The sequence below is a fragment of the Poromitra crassiceps genome (assembly GCF_964638095.1).
Source record: "Poromitra crassiceps genome assembly, chromosome: 17".
Taxonomy (NCBI): domain Eukaryota; kingdom Metazoa; phylum Chordata; class Actinopteri; order Beryciformes; family Melamphaidae; genus Poromitra; species Poromitra crassiceps.
The window spans coordinates 13,844,084-13,863,276 of record NC_139635.1 but is presented as its reverse complement, the minus strand read 5'-3'; the positions used below and the strand labels follow the sequence as shown (position 1 = coordinate 13,863,276).

General features: G+C 45.1%; 1 protein-coding gene across 1 annotated transcript in view; it reads left to right on the top strand.

Annotated features, from left to right (window-relative positions):
• The window catches only part of LOC310792213 (protein NLRC3-like), a gene marked incomplete at both ends in the record, with an annotated part of 32,494 nt that overhangs the window by 4,201 nt on the left and 9,100 nt on the right, over positions 1–19,193 (top strand). Inside the window, 3 exons of the mRNA XM_083653941.1 lie at positions 1,315–1,575; positions 8,644–8,817; positions 12,049–12,210. Coding sequence (XP_083510067.1) covers positions 1,315–1,575; positions 8,644–8,817; positions 12,049–12,210 — 597 coding nt within the window. The remainder of the gene's footprint in view (positions 1–1,314; positions 1,576–8,643; positions 8,818–12,048; positions 12,211–19,193) is intronic.

Here is a 19,193-nt window from a genome sequence, read left to right as displayed (position 1 = left end):
GCGATTTCCGTTTCCATAACGACTTCTTCTTTGTTTTTTCCTTGCCTTTCTGTTATGTGGAGAGCACTGTCGCCACCTAAGGGTTCTGTAAAATAGGTTAGACACATCCAATAGCTATAATATTTGTACAGGAGAGGCAGAAGGCTTTGATCGACGCCCCACCGTCAAAAAACGCAATTGACGAACATGTCCGTCCTTGGCACTCTACGTTACTATTTGAAATGACGAACATGTCCGTCCATGGCACTCAATGAGTTAATGAGCCACAGTGTTCGCAAGTCTATTTTGTTGACAACCTTATTCTGGGCTCAAAGTCCTAAAAATAAGCTGTTGGTAAAAACAGGTGATGATGTCAGACATTATGGTTGTCTGACGACTGACATATGATATTCAGATAATAATAATTACTGTATGAGTTACAGTGAATAGCTGGCATTAGCCTCTGGCATTAGCTAGCTGTTAGCTTGTGAGTTATGTTAGTTACATGGCAGTAAAATGCCACTGAATGACCAGTTTGATATAACTGTCAAGCAGTTTGAGTCACACTCTTTCCATAAAGCCCACCAGCTTTGATATATATTGGCTGGTTGTTGATATTTATAACAATATTGTGGCCTCTGGACTGACATTTTGCAGAGGTAGAGGCAGGAATACTGTTTCCGGTCTACCGCCTGGAAGGGAGACAAATATCATATATTGAAGGCAGGAGCGATGCTCTTATCCTTTTTGGACAAGAGCGCCACAGCCATGATGTTGCAGTAGAACAAGGTATAAGCCTTCGGTTCTTATCAATATACTATCTTGGGCACAAATGACGATGTGTGTTATTACAGCACGTATGTTTTCATAGAACATCAATGGTGTACAGGTATGAAAAACTGACTGGAGGGGGGCTTTAAGTGTTACGGTGCTAGCTAGACCCAAAATGTTAGTGTAGCTTGTTAAATAAATGTCCCATACCTCCAGCCTAGCAAGGGTTAATTTAGGGACAGGTTGAGGTTAATTTAGGATCAAGTTATTGTTAAGTCAGGATCAAGTTCTCCATCCAACTCAAATTCTGCTTTTTACCACAATTATTTCCAGAGAAACTGCCATCTGAAAATATTGTCCATATAAAATTGGATTCTGAAACTTAACTGAACCTTGTGACAGCCGGTCTGCTTTCAGATGGAAAGACTCTATGATGCCGACATGCTGCTGATCCACACTGACAACATGCTGAAGTCCACCCGATTATGAAACACTGGATTGTTGAAAGCTTTCTGGGATATGTTATCTTATACCTGTAGCTAATTTGCTTTATTCTTTATTCAGATTGGGGGGCTGCAACTTGTCAGAGGCTTACTTTGAAGTCCTGGTCTCAGCTCTAAAGTCCAACCCCTCCCATCTGAGAAAGCTGGACCTGAGTGGATGCAGGTTGTCAGAGTCTGACTGTGAAGCCCTGGTCTCAGCTCTGAAGTCCCCCCTGTCGTGTCTGAGAGAGCTGGATCTGAGTAACAACAACGTACAAGATTCGGGGGTGAAGCTTCTCTCTGCTGGACTTAAGAGTCCAGACTTCAGACTGGAGATTCTCAGGTAAAATCAGTTTACAGTTATTTCTCAGCTGATTTGACACATTTCTCCAAATTATGGTCTGTTCTCTCAAATCAGGATTCTTGAATCTGCAAATATCACTCTGCAGGTTTTACACAAGGATTTGAGTTTTATTGATCCAGCTTCATTATACACAGCAGTGAAGCTCAGTGACTTAGAGAAGATCATCCATGTTCTGATATGTTGTCATTAGATTACCACACCTCTCTCTGTTCATCTCAGCCATAATTAACTGTCACATCTCCAGCTGCTTCAGAATAGAACAGCTAGATATTAACCAGTGGGAATGTGACTTCATCATCTCCCAGTTTTAACACCTGTTCTCTGGTTACGTTAGATAGATAATTCATATTAAAATGTCACTGAACACATTTAAAGCAGGCTAGGTTTGGCCCTGAATTACACTGTGGAACTCTTAGTTCCCTGTGAGCTGAGGGCCAGCTGAGATCTGCAGGTCCTCCCAACTTTCCCTCAGACTCAACACTGAACATGGTTTCACTTTAGTGAGGCTACAGATTCACTATCATCTTTAAAACTCTTTATAAAACACACTTTTATTGAGTGCTTCTTAAGCATCTTAGCGCTAAGAAGCTTCTTTAACCCTTATTAAGGCCCCCTTAACACATTGACTGCCAGCCGTTTTTTTCTTGCTGTAGGTAGCTTCTGCCAAGCCGTTTTTTGAGGATTGTGGCTCATTTTACAAGAGCCGAGGATTATTTTCTGCTTGGAGTTTGTGAACATACAATATCTCAAAAGTACTAATAGAATGTGTACTTTCTCTGTCTAAAAGAGTTAGTTTGTAGAGTTAGTAGTTATGTAAGCATTAGCAGTTGAATACAGCATGGTTTTAGCGTCAGAAAAAATATTCAGAGATAAACGGCTTTTTGTGAAATTCGATAGAACTGTCACTTTAACCATTCATTTTTGGCATCAGTAAGACCTAAACAATAGTTTTGAACAGTAATTTCCTCCATAACAGCAGTAAACTTCCCTCTGCTCAACTCCTCCCTCCTGTGGGCGTTCTTTTTGGCTGCAGCGCCATGTCACAAGCACTTTCCTACCTTTGCAAATGCACTTTCTCATACTCTCGACCTCTCAAATAAATTTCTGAATAGAAATTAAATTACTCTAAATTATAGCGAAAAAGAAACAAAAAAGAATGGGTTGAAAATCCCATTCTAAAAGCCTTTTAGAATGGGATTTGTTTCCAATTTGGTGTCGGACTAGGGGGCAGTCCCCGCTTGTCACCAGTTTGCTTTGCTGCTGCTGTGCGGGTGTGAGCCTGTCTGTGCGGCCGCTCTTTGAGGAAGTCTGGTTAGACTCGCTTGCTTCTTGGAGTTTTGGTTGAGGGCTTTGATGAAGCTTTTGCGATTCTGGTCATATTTATGCTGCGTGTTTCAAAGTGTGTCCCACCCGCAATCCACTATGCAAATCTGCAATCCCGCACCGCCAGCAATCAGCGCGAAATGAAAGCGCCTTCGCCAATCCACCTTCATGAGAATGGCTTCAGTCACACTGCTTTTTGCTTGCCTTCCTCCTTCCTTGTCGCCACTTAGTGGGTCGGTGGAATGGGTTGTACACGTTGTACACGTCCAATACCTATATAAGAGATGTAAAAGGCTTAGATGCACAACCTACCGTCAAAAAAAAAAATCGATTTTTTTGACGAGTACACTCGTCGCTGGCAGTTAACAGCTGGATTGTGTTTGACGAGTACACTCGTCGCTGGCAATCAAGGTGTTAAGAAGCAAATGCATTTCCCAATTGCTTCTTAGCCTAAGATGATCTTTCGTTACGAAGGCATGCATTTCCCGAAAGCTTCTTAGCGCTAAGAAGCTTCTTTGACCCTTCTTAAGGCTCCCGTAAGAAGCCAACGAAGCCAACACGTTTCCCGATTGCTTCTTAGCCTAAAATTATCTTCCGTTAAGAAGGCTGCGTTTCCCAAAAGCTTCTTAGCGCTAAGATGATCTTTCGTTAAGAAGGTTTTGTAAGAAGGGTCTGGGGCATTCTTAACACCTTCTTAATGACGAAACACTGGCAGATCCAGCCGCGTCAGGCAAAAGGAGATACTTGTGTCCACTGTTCCTCTTGTGTTTTTCCATTTTTCCTTTCTTTCATGCACCCTTTAGTGTTTAAACTTGGGGAACACTTGAAAATCTCCCCTGTATGTATGTTACTTGTGTTTTAAATGTTTTACCGTACGCTATATTCCTCTAATCAGAATGGATTTCTTTTATAATAAGAATGTTGTGGATTTATATAGCACCTTTCACAGAACCCAAGGTCGCTTAAATTCTGTAGTGTTTCTCGCAATTTTGTTGTACTGTTGTACTGTATGCTGTGTATATAAAGCAATTTGAACTGCAGTCCATGTCTGAAATAAATAATGTTTAATAGAAGAAGTTCTTGTTTAACATGACCACGATTAGGTTATTCTACAACAGTGTTTCTCAACCACTGTGTCGTGGCCCACTGGTGGGCTCAGAGTGCCATCTAGTGGGCCGCAGAGGACCTCTCACATCGAGATGGTGGACAGCTCCAGTTAAGCTGCTTCTTAAGAGCCTTCTTTAGCGATGTGTTAAGAAGGCTGTTAAGAAGGCGTTTGGGAAACACTTCTTTGGAGCCTTCTTAACTCCTTAACACATTGAATGCCAGCCATGTTTTCATTCCTGTAGGTAAGTTGTGCCAGGGGTGTTTTTGACGATTCTGGCTCATTTTAGAAGAGCCGAGGATTCTTTTCTGTTAAGAATTCATGAACACCAATCATCTAAAAATAACTAATAGAATGTGTGCTTTCTCTGTCTAAAAGAGTTAGTTTGCAGAGTTAGTAGTTATGTAGATATTAGCCGTTGAGTACAGCATGGTTTCAGCGTCTGGAAATTTATTCAGAGATAAATGGCTTTTTGTGAAACAGTCACTTTAACCATTCATTTTTGGCATCAGTAAGACCGTCAGACATTCTAAACAATAGTTTTGAACAGTAATTTCCTCCATAACAACAGGAAACACCCCTCTCATTCAAACTCCTCCCTCCGTGCTCTTCTCCTCCTTCCTCCTGGCTTCAGCGGGCGTGTCAGAAGCGCGTTGTGCTGCCTGCCTGTCTGTCTGCGTGCCTGCCTGCCTGTCTGCCTGTCGGGCAAGACGAGTCTGAAACGGATTACTGTAAAATCGCGTCGCCATTTCCTTGAATGGCTTTCTCCCGCGGTGTGTGTGTGTGTGTGTGTGTGTGTGTGTGTGTGTGTGTGTGTGTGTGTGTGTGTGTGTGTGTGTGTGTGTGTGTTCGCGCGTTGCTGCGTTGCTGCGCGGCTCTGGGGGGAAGGGATCTCTGTCCGTTCTGTGTGTGTGTGTCCGGGGTTTTCCGCGGGAGGCGGCTGCTTTAGTGGCTTTTGGGTCCCGTGGTTGTGACTTCTCTCGGTCTCTGTCGCCACTTAGTGGTCGGTAAAATAGATTACACGCATGCTCTTGCTCCAAATAGTTATCTGGAAGATGTAAAAGGGGTTGATTGATGTCCCACCGTCAAAAAAACATGTAAGACGAGTTATTTCGGCTCTGGCACTCAAGCGCTGGATTATGTAAGACGAATTATTTCGGCTATGGCACTTAAGGTGTTAAGAAGCTTCTTAACTCTTAAGAAGCTTCTTTGTTGGGAAACTCAGCCATTAAATATAAGGGTCAGTTAGCCTAATCAATACAGTCTGTCAGTAGAAGTAATACAGTAATGACATTAAATATAAGGGTCAGTTAGCCCCTTCGATACAGTCGGTCAGTAGACATAATAGGTAATGACATTCAATATACGGTCAGTTAGCCTCAATGATAGAAATAATACATTAATGAGATTAAAGCCACCCTCCAGTGTATTTTGTAATTTTTAAGATAGTTTATGTGTTGGTGAGTCATGACGATGGGCCCTATCTTCATACAGGCGATATCCCCTATTTACGCTTGCGCACCTGTTTGTGCGTGCCTTAAGGCAGGGAAGATACTGGTCTGCATTGTGCATTTGTCCAGGTGTTATGCCGAGTTTTGCACTCCCGCCCAGCAGCATCCCCACCTCACAGGAGCATATTGTAATGATTTATACAGAAATGTTACTGTTTAAAAGTGATATAATTGTCTGGGTAGACGTGACCTCCCTGATTTCTACGTTAAAACAGCCCCGAAATATGTTGGGGATGCAATTCTCGGCGGGGATGCGGAAACGTTCACAGCACGTGTCGCAGGCGCAAATTAGAGCCGTGCCAAAATCATCTGCACCCCCAAAATGCCTGCACAAATGGGATTTGGGCAGTCTAAACTACCAGAATTATTCACAGGTGTGGCCAGGCAATGCTGGGCATTATGTCAACAAAACCAATCAGATTCCTGTCTCGCAGGGGGCACGGTGGCGCAGTGGTAAGCGCTGTCGCCTCACAGCTAGAAGGTCCTGGGTTCGATTCCCACCTGGGATGCTGTGAGCGCTGAAGGAGTGGGTGCCCGTCCGCATGTCCTCGAGTGCCCACCGCCCGGGTGGGGTCGTCAAAATGGCCTTTCTGGGTGGAGTTTGCATGTTCTCCCCGTGCCCCCTAGGGGTTTCCTTCATATAGTAACGCCTCACCAAAACATGCAATATCCTGGTCGCTGATGTGGTGCCTCCTCTGGTCGTTAGGGGCGCCTGTTTGGAGGGAGGGAAACTTGTTGGAATAGCGTGATCCTCCCACGTGCTATGTCCTACCGGTGAAGCTTCCTCTGTCAGGTGAAAAGAATCGGCTGGCTAACTGCCCATGTCTCGGAGGAAGCATGGAGCCAGTTTCGGCTCTCCCCAGATCGGCAGAGGGTGGAGCAGCAACCAGGATAAATAAATTAAAATTAGCACTAATCCGGGATAAAAATGGGGGGGGGGGATCTGGGGAGATTCCCGTCTCGCGATCGCTGGAGAGATTATTATCAAGTATTTTAGCGTCTGGAGCGCAGCTAAGAGGTGCTTTTCAAAGCTCTTAGCACAAAGTAATTGCGATAGGACGATAGGATAATGCCATCTATCCCCACATTTTAGCACTTAAACGCCTGCTTTGGCATGTGGCACGCCTACGCCCAGTACAATTATAACAGGCATGCGCTTGTGCCCGCCCCCAATTTGCATTGCGCACGGCGTTAAACGAGCGCAAATGCTAAATTACCGCTTTTGGGAAGATAGGGCCCCTGGTCTGTTAACACTTTGAGTGCCACGGCCCTTGGGCAAAAGGTTGCTTGCTGTGCCACATAGGCCGCAATGCATTTTAAAACAGTCATATAATTTCTTTAATAATTACTATGTAAACACTGAACACGCACAAATAACGATGAGACTCTCTTCTATCACCTGCAAAAAAAAGTTTATTGATCCCATTTTCCGTTCTTTAGTTATGAGCCGGAGAAGATAGCTTGATTGAACGAAAAACAGACCTTTTTTTCTACGAGCTGAGATAATGAGCCTTTTGTGAAATTAAACATTTCAAGCACATCACTGACTCTGAAGCTAATTTTCTGATGTAGTCACACCTCAAAAATAATTTCCTTCAATAAAACAGTGAAGGCCAGGGAATTTTGTTTGGAAGAATAATATTTTTAGCTGCAACCAGCAGCGCTGGCCCCTGCGTGCGCTCGCTGCTGGTTGCAGCTTCTTGCTTCTGCTGGTGGGCATCGGATATTCTGGCTTGCGTTTGCCAACCCTGTCCTGCTGTCTGGGTCTGTCTGGGTCAGTGTTGTGTGCTGCTCTGCGTGCCCCACCTCCCCCCTCCTCCTCCCCCCCCCCCCGTTGTGGGAGGAGTGTCTCTCTGCTCTGCTCGGCTCTGCTGTTTGCTCTGCGTGTGCTCAGCACTTGAAAAGTCCGCTAGATCCAGCTTTTTTACAGCCGCGTGTACCAGCTCCCATGCTTCCAGTTGAGAATAATAACAAATCCACGGCTGATCATGCGAATGGGCTGTTGCAGCGCACACGGAGGTGCTCAATTGTGATAGCAGATTGGCTGCTGCAGGGGCACAGCTAAACGTTATGCTTCAATGAAGCAGCTGCATACGGACGGATGCGATGCGATTTCCTTTTCCCCAACGACTTCTTCTGTGTGTTTTACTCCACGTTCTCTCATCTGGAGAGCGCTGTCGCCACCTAAGGGTTCTGTAAAATAGGTTAGACACATTCAATAGCTCTCATATTGTAAGAGGCGATGTAAGAAGCTGAGATGGACACCCCCCCGTCAAAAAAACAATTTCGAGTTATTGACGCCATTTGGCGTCGCTGGCACTCTACGGTAAATTTCTAATGACGCCATATGGCGTCGCTGGCACTCAATGTGTTAATTAGCCACACTGTTAGCCAATGTATTGATTTTGAGCACAAAGTCCCAGAAATAAGCTGTTGGTAAAAACAGGTGATGAGATTATTATAGCATTTCATATCATATATCATATCATGTCATCAGTTATTATATAATTCTATCATTATAGTGGTCTGACGACTGACACATGATAGACAGATAATATAGTACAGTATACAGTAAATAGCTAGCATTAGCCTCTGGTGGTAGCTAGCTGTTAGCTATGTTAGTTATGTGGGCATAAAATGCCAGTGAATGACTTGTTAACCAGATCGAGTCACTCTCTTTCCATAAAGCCCACCATCTTTGATATCTGTTGTCTATTTGTTGATGTTATAACAATATTGTGGATCTAAACTAAAGTTTTTCAGAGACTGTCATAGCGGCAACTGTTTCCGGTATTTCCATTCTGGGCGCAGACAAAGAGTTGAGCAAAGAGAGAACAAATAAGACAGAACAGCGCTGCAGTCATTATGCTGCATTAGCATAATGAGTAGAACAAGCTATTAACATTCGGTTGTTATCAATGTAAGTTATTTGGCGCAAATGATGACATACAGCATTTTCATAGAACACAAACAGTGATACAGGTAGGAAAAATTTAAATATAAGGGTCAGTTAATACAGTTTAATAATACAGTCTGCCAGTAGAAATAATACAATGCTGACATTAAATATAACAGAATAACATTTCCACATGTCTTCTTGTCCTTCAGGCTGAGTGTCTGCCAGCTGTCAGAGAAAAGCTGTGAAGCTCTGGCCTCAGTTCTCAGCTCCCAGTCCTCTAGTCTGACAGAGCTGGACCTGAATAACAACGACTTACAAGATGCAGGCGTGAAGCTGCTCTCAGCTGGACTGCGGAGTCCTCACTGTATACTGGAGACTCTCAGGTCAGGATCACTGTTACTGTTCAACAGACCATTTAAATTCTACTTCACACACATTAATGTCAGAGAAAATATCTGTTCTCGCATTTTCCTGCTGTGGTCTTTGAAACCAGCTGAAAAACCAACATTCAGCTCCACCTTCTCTCCTCTGAGATAGTTATTTATTTTTATGCTCACTGCCTCTGTTGGTGAAACCTGAAGTAAAGGACTTGTCAGATTCTGTTGAACTGAGTCCAGAACTGAACTGAAAACACAAACCTGAGGCTGGTATCAGCTGTTAAAGGGATACGCCAACATTTTGAGAGATTCGCCTATTTGCTATATTCCCGATAGTAAAACTGAATGTAGATGCTTTTCTCTTCACTGTGCGTGCATTAGAAAGTGTTTTTCACCCTCCTGCCAGTGAGTTTAGCACTACAATGGCAGTATACCGTACAGCTGCCTACCCCCCATTCAGTCACAAAAAATACACATTCGAACAGCACCAGAAACACTCACATGTACATGTTATGACTTGTGTACTCACCAGGCAATGAAATAAATCCAACATGACAGGAAACGGGCATTTAGAAGTAAATACATACCAGCAAGTGATGACGGCATGCGCCTCAGGCAAACACGGAAGTAACTTTGGTTTTGCCATCATAGTTCTGGCTAAGGATTTACTTAAAGCAGGACTAAACCCCCCAGATTTCTGGCAAAACGGTATTCTACTTGATTTGAAAACTCTGCAGGCAAGATGGCCGCCTATACTCCCTTGTACCCTGGCAGACTTTCTACTTGATTTGAAAACTCTGCAGGCAAGATGGCCGCCTATACTCCCTTGTACCCTGGCAGACTTCCTAGCCCATAAACTAACATAACTTGGCCAATAAGTATGTAACATACAAAATAAAACAAACAGTAATGTCTTAATCTTGTGTATGGTACTCTGGCCTAAAGGCAAATCTCAAACAGAAACTCCAAACTGCACAGAATAAAACCATAAGATGTGTGCTTAATCTTCACAATAGGTTTCATATTGGCGCTACTGAGTTTAGTAAACTTGGTTGGTTACCGATTGATTTAAGGGTGAAGCAACTTAAATTGTGTCACATATATCGCATTTTGAACGGCCTTAGCCCTGGTTATCTCAAGGAGGGTGTTGTAAGAACAAGTGAAATTCATTCCTATAATACCAGATCTGCCCAATATTCAATTCAGAAACCTATTGCAGGAAGCCAAACCCAAACGTCATTTTGTAACACTGCTATCAACTTTTGGAATAATTTACCTGCTTCAGTGCAAGGCATAAACACTGTGAATGTCTTTAAACGTGCTCTCAAGACTCATCTAAAAAATGAGATGTTGACTAGAGAGTAATTGCAACACCTTCGCTGAGATTTCATTTGTATATATCATATATTTTATGTGTCATCGATAGACTTCTTTTTTCTGTTTTTCTTTTATAAAGTACAATTGTGTAATATTAAGGTTTTGATATTTGAAGGACCCCAGTGGAAATAAGCAGGCTTCTAGTTTGTAACTTTAAGCTGCTTTACTGGGTTATCCTTGGATCATTTTACTTTCGTTTTACATATTGTGTACTTTTTTTACTACTGTATTAATTGTAAATTTGTAATGGTTTTTATGCATTTCTTGATCCGAAATAAACCAAACCAAACAAATCTGATGTAGAATGCAGAGGACATGTAACTGGTTTGTTAAACTCACATTCCAGGAATATTGTATTTACTGCGATGCTCTAAAGATAACGTAACTGGCGCGTGCCTCGTCCTGGAACCAGGGGTGCATTAATAGAGAGGAAAACGTGAGGGCCCTTGACTGACAGGGTCCCTAAAAAAATTACCACTAGGGAATATTTTACAGTACGAAATGATTAAACCTATCATCATTAATATAATATTTTATTCAGTCACATTTTTTGGTTCTGCCCAGTATTAGTGACGGTCGGAGAGACGGCATCCGGTACGGGATGGGTTTTAGCACCCCAGCCTGGCTCTCTCGTGAGGGAGAAATCCACAAACGCTACGGATCAGCCTCCTGAAAATCTGCGTAAACATCGGCGCGGCCTGGGGTCCTACAGGCTAGAGCGAGGTGCTCGGCGCAGGTGAATGACGTGCAGCGCACAGGCCTCCTTGAGGCATCCTCCCTGCCCATGGTACGGCATGGTAGGATTGTCTTTTTCCGCGGGAGGTTCTGGTGAGACGAAGGAGGTGCCCGGCCTGGAATCACCCCACAGGGCCTTAGACCTCCATGCACCGAAGGTCTCTCAATACTGCGGTGTAGCACTAAACTCTATTGCAGCGGATTGGCCGTGATCAACCCTTCCGCGGGCAGCGTTACAGACAGAGTAGGAAGGCTGATCCGTGAGCGGCTGCTTCTGGGACGCGGGTCGGGGTCGTAATCGGCCTCGGCTGGGTCTACTGGGCGAGGGTGTATGATGTTGACAGACCCGAAACACCCCACGACCCCAGTCAACATCACTGATGACGCGTCCCAGTGCATGCTGTAGCATGTATTCTGAACCAACTTACAACCGTTTTGGAACAATATGCAGAAGGAAATTAACACCATCTTAAAGACACTGCCATCTGAATACAGACTTTGTGCTGCTGGGCAGAACGGTGGAAGAAATACAAAATAAAAATGACAAATATTTATTAAGGATACTGCGCATAACAGCTCTGAAACAAATAACAAGAAGCTGGCTTCAAAAAACAAGCCCTCTGATAGACAAATGGAGAGAAACGGTTCAACAAATGTATCAGATGGAGTACTGAACTTATAAGATTCAGGGGAATCTGAAACTATTTGAAGATAGATGGTCTAACTGGTTAAACCACTATCAGGTGGTGAAGTAATCTCTCTCAGTGCAACCAGATAAAATAATAACAATAATGACCTGAAGCTACTGAATTGATGTTCCCTATATTAATGTGGACAGTCACGTAGGGGAGCACTACCTTACTTTGAGTAAGGCTCTGTACTTTTTGTTAACAGGGGGAGGGAGGGGGAGAAGAGAGAGCAGAACAAACGGGGTATACTGTGGCTGGGCAATACGGTTTAAATCAATATCACGATAGGCACAGGGGTCAGTTTCAATACCAATGTATATCACAATATGGTTCATGTACAAAAAATCCTGTTAAGTAATCCAATTATCTTATCATATATATGTAATTACTGTCTGTCTGTCTGCCTGTCTGTCTGTCTGTCTGTCTGTCTGTGCAGGCTCTCAGGTTGTCTACTCACAGAGGAAGGATGTGCTTCTCTGGCCTCAGCTCTGAGCTCCAATCCCTCCCACCTGAGAGAGCTGGACCTGAGCTACAATAGTCCAGGAGCCTCAGGGGTCCTGCTGTCTGCTGGACTGGAGGATCAACACTGGAGACTGGAGTCTCTCAGGTATGGAGAGCTATCTTCGCAAAAGCGGTAATTTAGCGTTTGCGCTCGTTTAACGCCGTGCACAATGCAAATTATGGATGTGCACAAGTGCATGCCTCCAATTGTACTGGACATAGGCATGCCACATGCCAAACAAGGCGTTTCAATGTGGGGATAGATCGCATTATCCTATCGTCAGCAGCGCGCAATTACTTTGCGCTAAGAGCTTTAAAGCACCTCTTACGCACCATAATCTCTGTGCTGCACAGCGCAGTGCAGAGTAAAATTTATTTTGGATATGTCATTACACACAGCCTTGCCATGCCAGGACATCAAATTCTGCTGCTAAAATTGGGTATTAGCAGATAATTCAGTGAGGCAATCAACTATAACTCACTGAGAAACTTTTATCACATCGCAAAGAGGGAAATGAATTGAGAAAACTTGTTGGACAATGGACATATAGGCTATTCACCTTCACCTATCCCATAACCTAGTCCTAGAGGGTCGTTGGCACCACAGACGATCTATCAATAAGCTCTCTCCATCTCTCTCTGTCCTCAGCACGAGTGAGTCCACTCTATTACGCATGGAGAGAATTACAACATATTGTATGCCTCATGCACACACAGCGATTGCGAGACGGGAATCTGATTTGTTTGTTTGATGTAACGCCCAGGCATTGCCTGGCCACACCTGTGAATAATTCTGGTGCTTAAGGCTACGTTCACACAGGGCACCCAAGCCTTGCCTACGCCTTGCCTTTACCCACGCTTTAAAATAGGCATCCTTTTTAGTCAATGAGGCTGTGTACACAGGGCGCCTCAGCGTGAACCTTGCGTGTACCCACGCCTTGCCTGAGCTGCGCCGATTTTATCGTTTAGGCGTGAGTTCTATTTTCAAGCCGACTAGGCGCGTGAAGGCAGACTTCTTCTGTCAAGCCATGAAGGAAGAACGTGACAATATCCGTGGGAAAAAACAGCAAAGTCAACTGAATTTCAAAATAAAATGGTGTTACTACAACAATGTTGAGCAGAGAGAGAGTGATTGACAGGTGGCTATAACGTGGGGCTTTCTCCCCATAAACAAATCTTCAGGAGAGAGAATAGCGACCGAAGAAGCAAGATGGACAATGAAAAGTTAATCCACTTAGTACAACAGCATCCAGTTCTCTATGACAACAGTGACCTAAGAAAGAGACCTGGTTATACATATCCAGCATCAATAGCACATTAAATATATCTGATTTATTTTACCTACCCATGATAATTCGGGACCACACGTGACAACAACAAAAAACACTCAGGAGAGAGGAGAGGCACTTGTGACTCGGCTCATGTTCAGCGTGGAATAGGCGTCCAGTGTGATCGCAAAAGCGTGTGATAGGTTCACGCCCAGCTCAAGGTATGTAGGCGTAGGCGTGGGTTGAGGCAAGGCAAGGCATAGGTGCCCTGTGTGAACGTAGCGTAAGACCGCCCAAATCCCGATTGCGCAGGCATTTTGGGGGCGCAGATGATTTGGCACGGCTCTAATTTGCGCCTGCGGCATGTGCTGTGAACGTTTCCGCATCCCCACTGAGAATTGCATCCCCACCATATTTCGGGGCTGTTTTAACTTAGAAAACAGGGAGGTCACAACTACCCAGACAATTACATCACAAGCTTTTAAACAGTTACATTTCTGTATAAATCATTACAATATGCTCCGCTGAGGTGGGGACAGCGTTTAGCTGCTGCCGGGCAGGCGGGGGTGCAAAACTCTGCATAACACCTGGACACTTGCGCATGGTGGTCTGCTATCGTTAAGGCATGCAAACAGGTGCGCAAGCGCAAATAGGGGATATCGCCTGTACCAAGGGGAGCGTACCTATGTTCCCCGGGTCCTATATTCCCCGGGTCCTATGTTCCCCGTTTTTGTGGGACCGGGGAACATAGAACCCTTCCTAAACTCCCCCAGACCCTAACCCAAAACCTAACCTCTCCCACCCCTCACGCCTAAACCTAAGGTCGGCATTGCGGGTGGTCGGCATAGCGGATAGACACCCCAAATGTTACGGAGAGTGTTAAAAACGGGGAACATAGGACCCGGGGAACATAGGACCCGGGGAACATAGGGATGACCCCGTACCAAGATAGGGCCCAACATCTGCTAGAAGGCTGAGAGTCACACACATTTTCTCTGTCACACTGAGAAGAGGAGGAATATTAAAGAGGACCTAAAACAATGAAAATAGAGACCTACACAGATCTTTGCGTATTACATTAGAAAGATGTACTACAATAAAAAAAATAACATCATAAAAGTAAGCCATTGTTGGAAAGATTATTTTTTTGAAAAAGCCTTTGTGCTATATTTGTAGCCTAGTGCACCACCATCTTTATTTGCGTCAGCGCATGACGTCACGGGGATGGCCGTACAGTACAGTACAGTACAGTACAGTACTGTACTGTGCTGTAGTGTACATCATAGTGCAGTGCAGTACTGTACAGTAGAGTACAGTACAGTGCAGTACAGTAGAGTACAGTACAGTGCAGTACAGTACTGCACTGTACTGTAGTCAAGTCAAGTCAAGTCAAGTTTATTTATATAGCCCTAATTCACAAGCATGTCTCAGAGGGCTTCACAGAAAGTATGTCTAGCTAATTCTAGCTAACACACAGTAACAAGAATATACAGAATAAAGATAACATTTGAACAATTGATAATATAGAAAATATAGGAATGAGGGGAGAGCAGAGGAGAGCGCAGGAGAAGGGAGGGGAGGGGGAAGGGAGGGGGAATGTGAGAGAGTGATGGGGTGGGGAGGGTATAGGAGGTGGGGAGGAGCAAGAGGAGAGAGCAGGAGAGGGGAAGGGAGGGGAGGTGTGGGGGGGAAGAGAGCAGGGGGAGGGAGGAGGTGGGGAGAGAATGAGCAATATAGACGGAGGAGAGGGGGGAGGTGGGGAGAAGATAGGAATGTGGAGGAGGAGAGAAGGAGAGATGGGGGTGCAGGGGAGGGAGAGCCAGGGTAGAGAAGCAGGGGGAGCGTCCCACATCCCCCCCCCCCCCCAGAGAGGACAGAGAGGAGGAGAGAACAGAGAAGGAGAGGTGGGAGGGTGCAGGGGAAGGAGTGCAGGGGGAGAGGAGGAGAGAACAGAGAAGGAGAGGTGGGAGGGTGCAGGGGGAACGCGGGAGGAGGAGGCGGGGGAGGGAACAGACCTCTCCGCCCCCTCCTCCCCCCCCCCCCCGAGAGGACAGCGGGGAGGAGAGAGCAGAGAAGGAGAGGTGGGGGGGTGCAGGGGAAGGAGTGCAGGGGGAATGTGAGAGAGGGGAGAGGACAGGGAGGAGGAGAGAACAGAGAAGGAGAGGTGGGAGGGTGCAGGGGAGGGAGAGCAGGGGGAACGTGGGAAGGGGCGGCGGGGGAGGGAAGAGCATGGAAGGAGAGGGTGCGGGGGGGGGGGGGAGTGGGAAATGTGGGAGAGTGGGGAACAGGAGGGGGAAGAAGGGAAAGGAGCGGGGGAAAGAGAAAGAGAGGGGGGGGGGGAAGATCAGACAACTGACTACTCTAAGCATTAACCAGAGCTAACTGGGACATAGTATCTAGCTAGACTACAGCCTAATCTGGCCTATCCTACTCTGCTCTAGTCTGATCTTTGCCTGAACACTAACAGGTCAGCCTTAGGCTGTAGCTAATCTATCGCCTACCTAAACTGTTCTAAACCAACCGGCAGCCCTCGACCAGTGATGAAGAGCACCGATGCCCCCCGCCCCGGCCCCCCCCCCCCCACATAAGGCGTGGGAGAGAAGGCCGGGCCGGGACACAGCGGCGTCCCCACACCCCCAGTGAACGCAAGAAAACCTTTCCACCAAATGGATTGCCCCAGTGACTTGGCTTGGCTGAGGAGGAACCTTGTGAGGTCGTTGTGCTACAGGGGCCCAGCAATGGTCGCCTGGGTAAGCCCACCCCCCACGCGACCCGCTCCCAGACCCGCCCCCAGCTAGTGACTGGGAACTGGGAGAGCAGGCCACGCAGGCCACGCGGGCCCACCCAGGCAGTGGACCCAGCGGCGGACCCCCATCCGGGGACTCCCCTCCGAGACAGGCCGAGAGATGCCGGGCTAAACCATGAACAGAGTTTTCCGGCATTGAAACTCTGTAAATGGTTTATTATGGAAATAAAATTTACAAGAGAACAGAAAATTGAAAATGTAAAAAAGAGTCCAACAGAGGGATATAAAAATGTAGTTTTTAAATTATCCTAGAATCAGGGAAGGGAGTTGAAAATGTAAAAAGTAGAGTCCAAAGGAAATAGAAAATGTAGTCTTTAAGTGTCCGTAGGTTTAGAGAATACTAGCTAAGAGGAGGGGAGGGGAGGATAAGAGTCGGAGGTGGTGATTAAGGGGAGGGGAGGATAGGAGTTGGAGGTGATGAGGCCGGGGGGGGGGTCCCCCCCTTCCCTTAGGCAGGCAGGTGACCAGGATGATGAGGATAGGGGTCGATGGTGGTGAAGAGCCCGGGGTGTCAGACAGTAGAAGGAGTAGCGGGTAGATGGCCTAGAGTGACGACAGGTGGCGAGGGCGATGACGGCCAGACCTAGGGCTGCAGCGGCGGGGGTGTACGTCAGGCCAATGAAGGACACCTGAGGGGGAGAGAGAGAAGAGAGCGGGGGAATCTGCGCAGAGGTGGAACTAACTCTATAGACAACAATAAAATTAGGTCAAAGCAAAATTTATTAGGATTTTTTATTTTTATTTTTTTTGGGATGACTAATACTATACTGCTAATTCAGGTCTAAGTACCACCTAACACCACTGTCAATGATTCAGCCCTGTTGATGCGGACCGTTAATCATGACCTACAACAAACAAAACTAAATTAGGTCAGGTCTAAGTTTATACTGATACTGCTGGCTTGTGATTGCCCGCTCAGCAGTTCAGGACTAAGTTTATTCACCAGCTATTAGATTTTGTATCTAAGCTACTGGGTCGACTGATGCCATATTATTAAGTTAGGTCAAGTATAAGTTTATAATGATATTGCTGGCTTGAGACAGCCCGCTCAGCAATTCAGGATTGTATGTACTCAAGAGCTAATAAATATTTCTAGAGAATGACATCATCAAACACAACTATCAAGCACAACCAAATGATTGGGAGAATAAATGGGTTTTGAGTCTAGTTTTGAAGATTTCAATGGAGCCAGCTTCCCTAACTGACAGAGGAAGCTGGTTCCAGAGATGTGGAGCACGGTAAGAAAATGCTCTGCTACCTGCTGATTTTTTCTTAATTTTAGGGACGGTAAGATAATTACCGTCCTGTGAGCGGAGAGTACGCGTGGGAACATAGGGAATGATTAGCTCAGATAAGTACGGAGGTGCGAGCCCATGCAAAGATTTATAGGTTAACAGAAGCACCTTAAAGTCTGATCTGGCCTGAATTGGGAGCCAGTGGAGGGAGATTAAGACCGGAGTTATATGATCAAACTTCTTAGTTCTAGTTAGAATTCTAGCAGCGGCGTTTTGCACGAGTTGTAATTTATTTGTGCTACAAAGTGGAAGGCCAGAGAATAAGACGTTACAGTAGTCGAGTCTAGATGAAACAAAGGCGTGTATTAAGGTTTCGGCATCCGTTGCATTTAGCAAGGGACGGATCTTTGAAATATTGCGGAGATGAAAGAAAGCTATTTTAGTGATATCCTTAATGTGAGCATCGAATGACAGAGTAGGATCAAAGGTAACACCTAGGTTTTTCACCTTTGAGTTTGGAGTAATTACGCAGTTCTCAATGTTCAGACTAAGATCAGTGAGAAATGGAAGTTGGGTTTTTGGGCCAACAACTAGTAGTTCAGTTTTGTTGGCGTTTAGTCGTAAGAAATTATTTGACATCCAGTCTGTAACAGCGATTAAGCAGGATTCAAGATTAGCGAGTTTAGAGCGATCGTCTGGTCTAATTGGTATATAAATTTGGGTATCATCGGCATAACAGTGAAAGTTAATGCCATATCTACGGAAAATTTCGCCAAGAGGCAGTAAGTAAACTCCAAAGAGTAAGGGACCCAGGACTGATCCCTGCGGTACACCAAACTTCACTGAGGAGAAAGTGGACATGATATTTTTATATGAGACACAGTGTGTCCTATCAGACAAATATGACTTTAGCCAGGATAGGGCAGTGCCCCGGATACCTACGTAGTTAGATAAGCGGTCTAGGAGGATCTTATGATCGATTGTATCGAAGGCTGCGCTTAAGTCTAATAAAATGAGAAGAGAGGAGAAATTAGAGTCGGACGCAAGGAGAAGGTCATTGGTTACTTTTGTAAGAGCAGTTTCAGTACTATGGAGTGATCTAAAACCAGATTGAAAGGGATCGAGAAGTTTATTATGTGAGAGGTAGTCAGTTAATTGTGTCGAGACTACTCTTTCAAGAACTTTAGAGAGGAAGGGGAGATTTGAGATTGGCCTAAAGTTGTTAAGAACCTCAGAATCAAGGTTTGGCTTTTTAAGTAGAGGTTTGATTACAGCAGATTTGAAGGAGGTAGGGACAATGCCAGAGGAGAGGGAGCTATTGATAATGTTAAGTAAGGGGGGGCCTAGTATTGGAAGGAGTTCCTTAATCAACTTTGCAGGGAGAGGGTCGAATAAACAGGTTGTGGATTTAGATGAAAGTACAATTTTTGAAAGTGCATTTAGAGAGATAGTCTCAAAATTCGAGAGTATAGTACTCTCGTCTAAGGTTCTAAGGACAGGGCTAGGAGAGGGGTTAGCACCCTTTGTGAGTAATAGAGAGTTGCTAATTTCATCTCTAATACAGATAATTTTACGGTTAAAGAAGTCAAGGAAGTCATTAGCTGTAAATGGAGAGTTTGTATTGGGGGAGGGTTTGCGAGTAAGATTTGCGACCGTGTCAAATAGAAATTTAGGATTATTTTTATTAGTGTTAATAAGATCTGATAGGTAGGAGGCTCTTGCAGCGGAGAGCATACATTTGTATTTTAGTAGGCTATCACTCCAAGCTAGT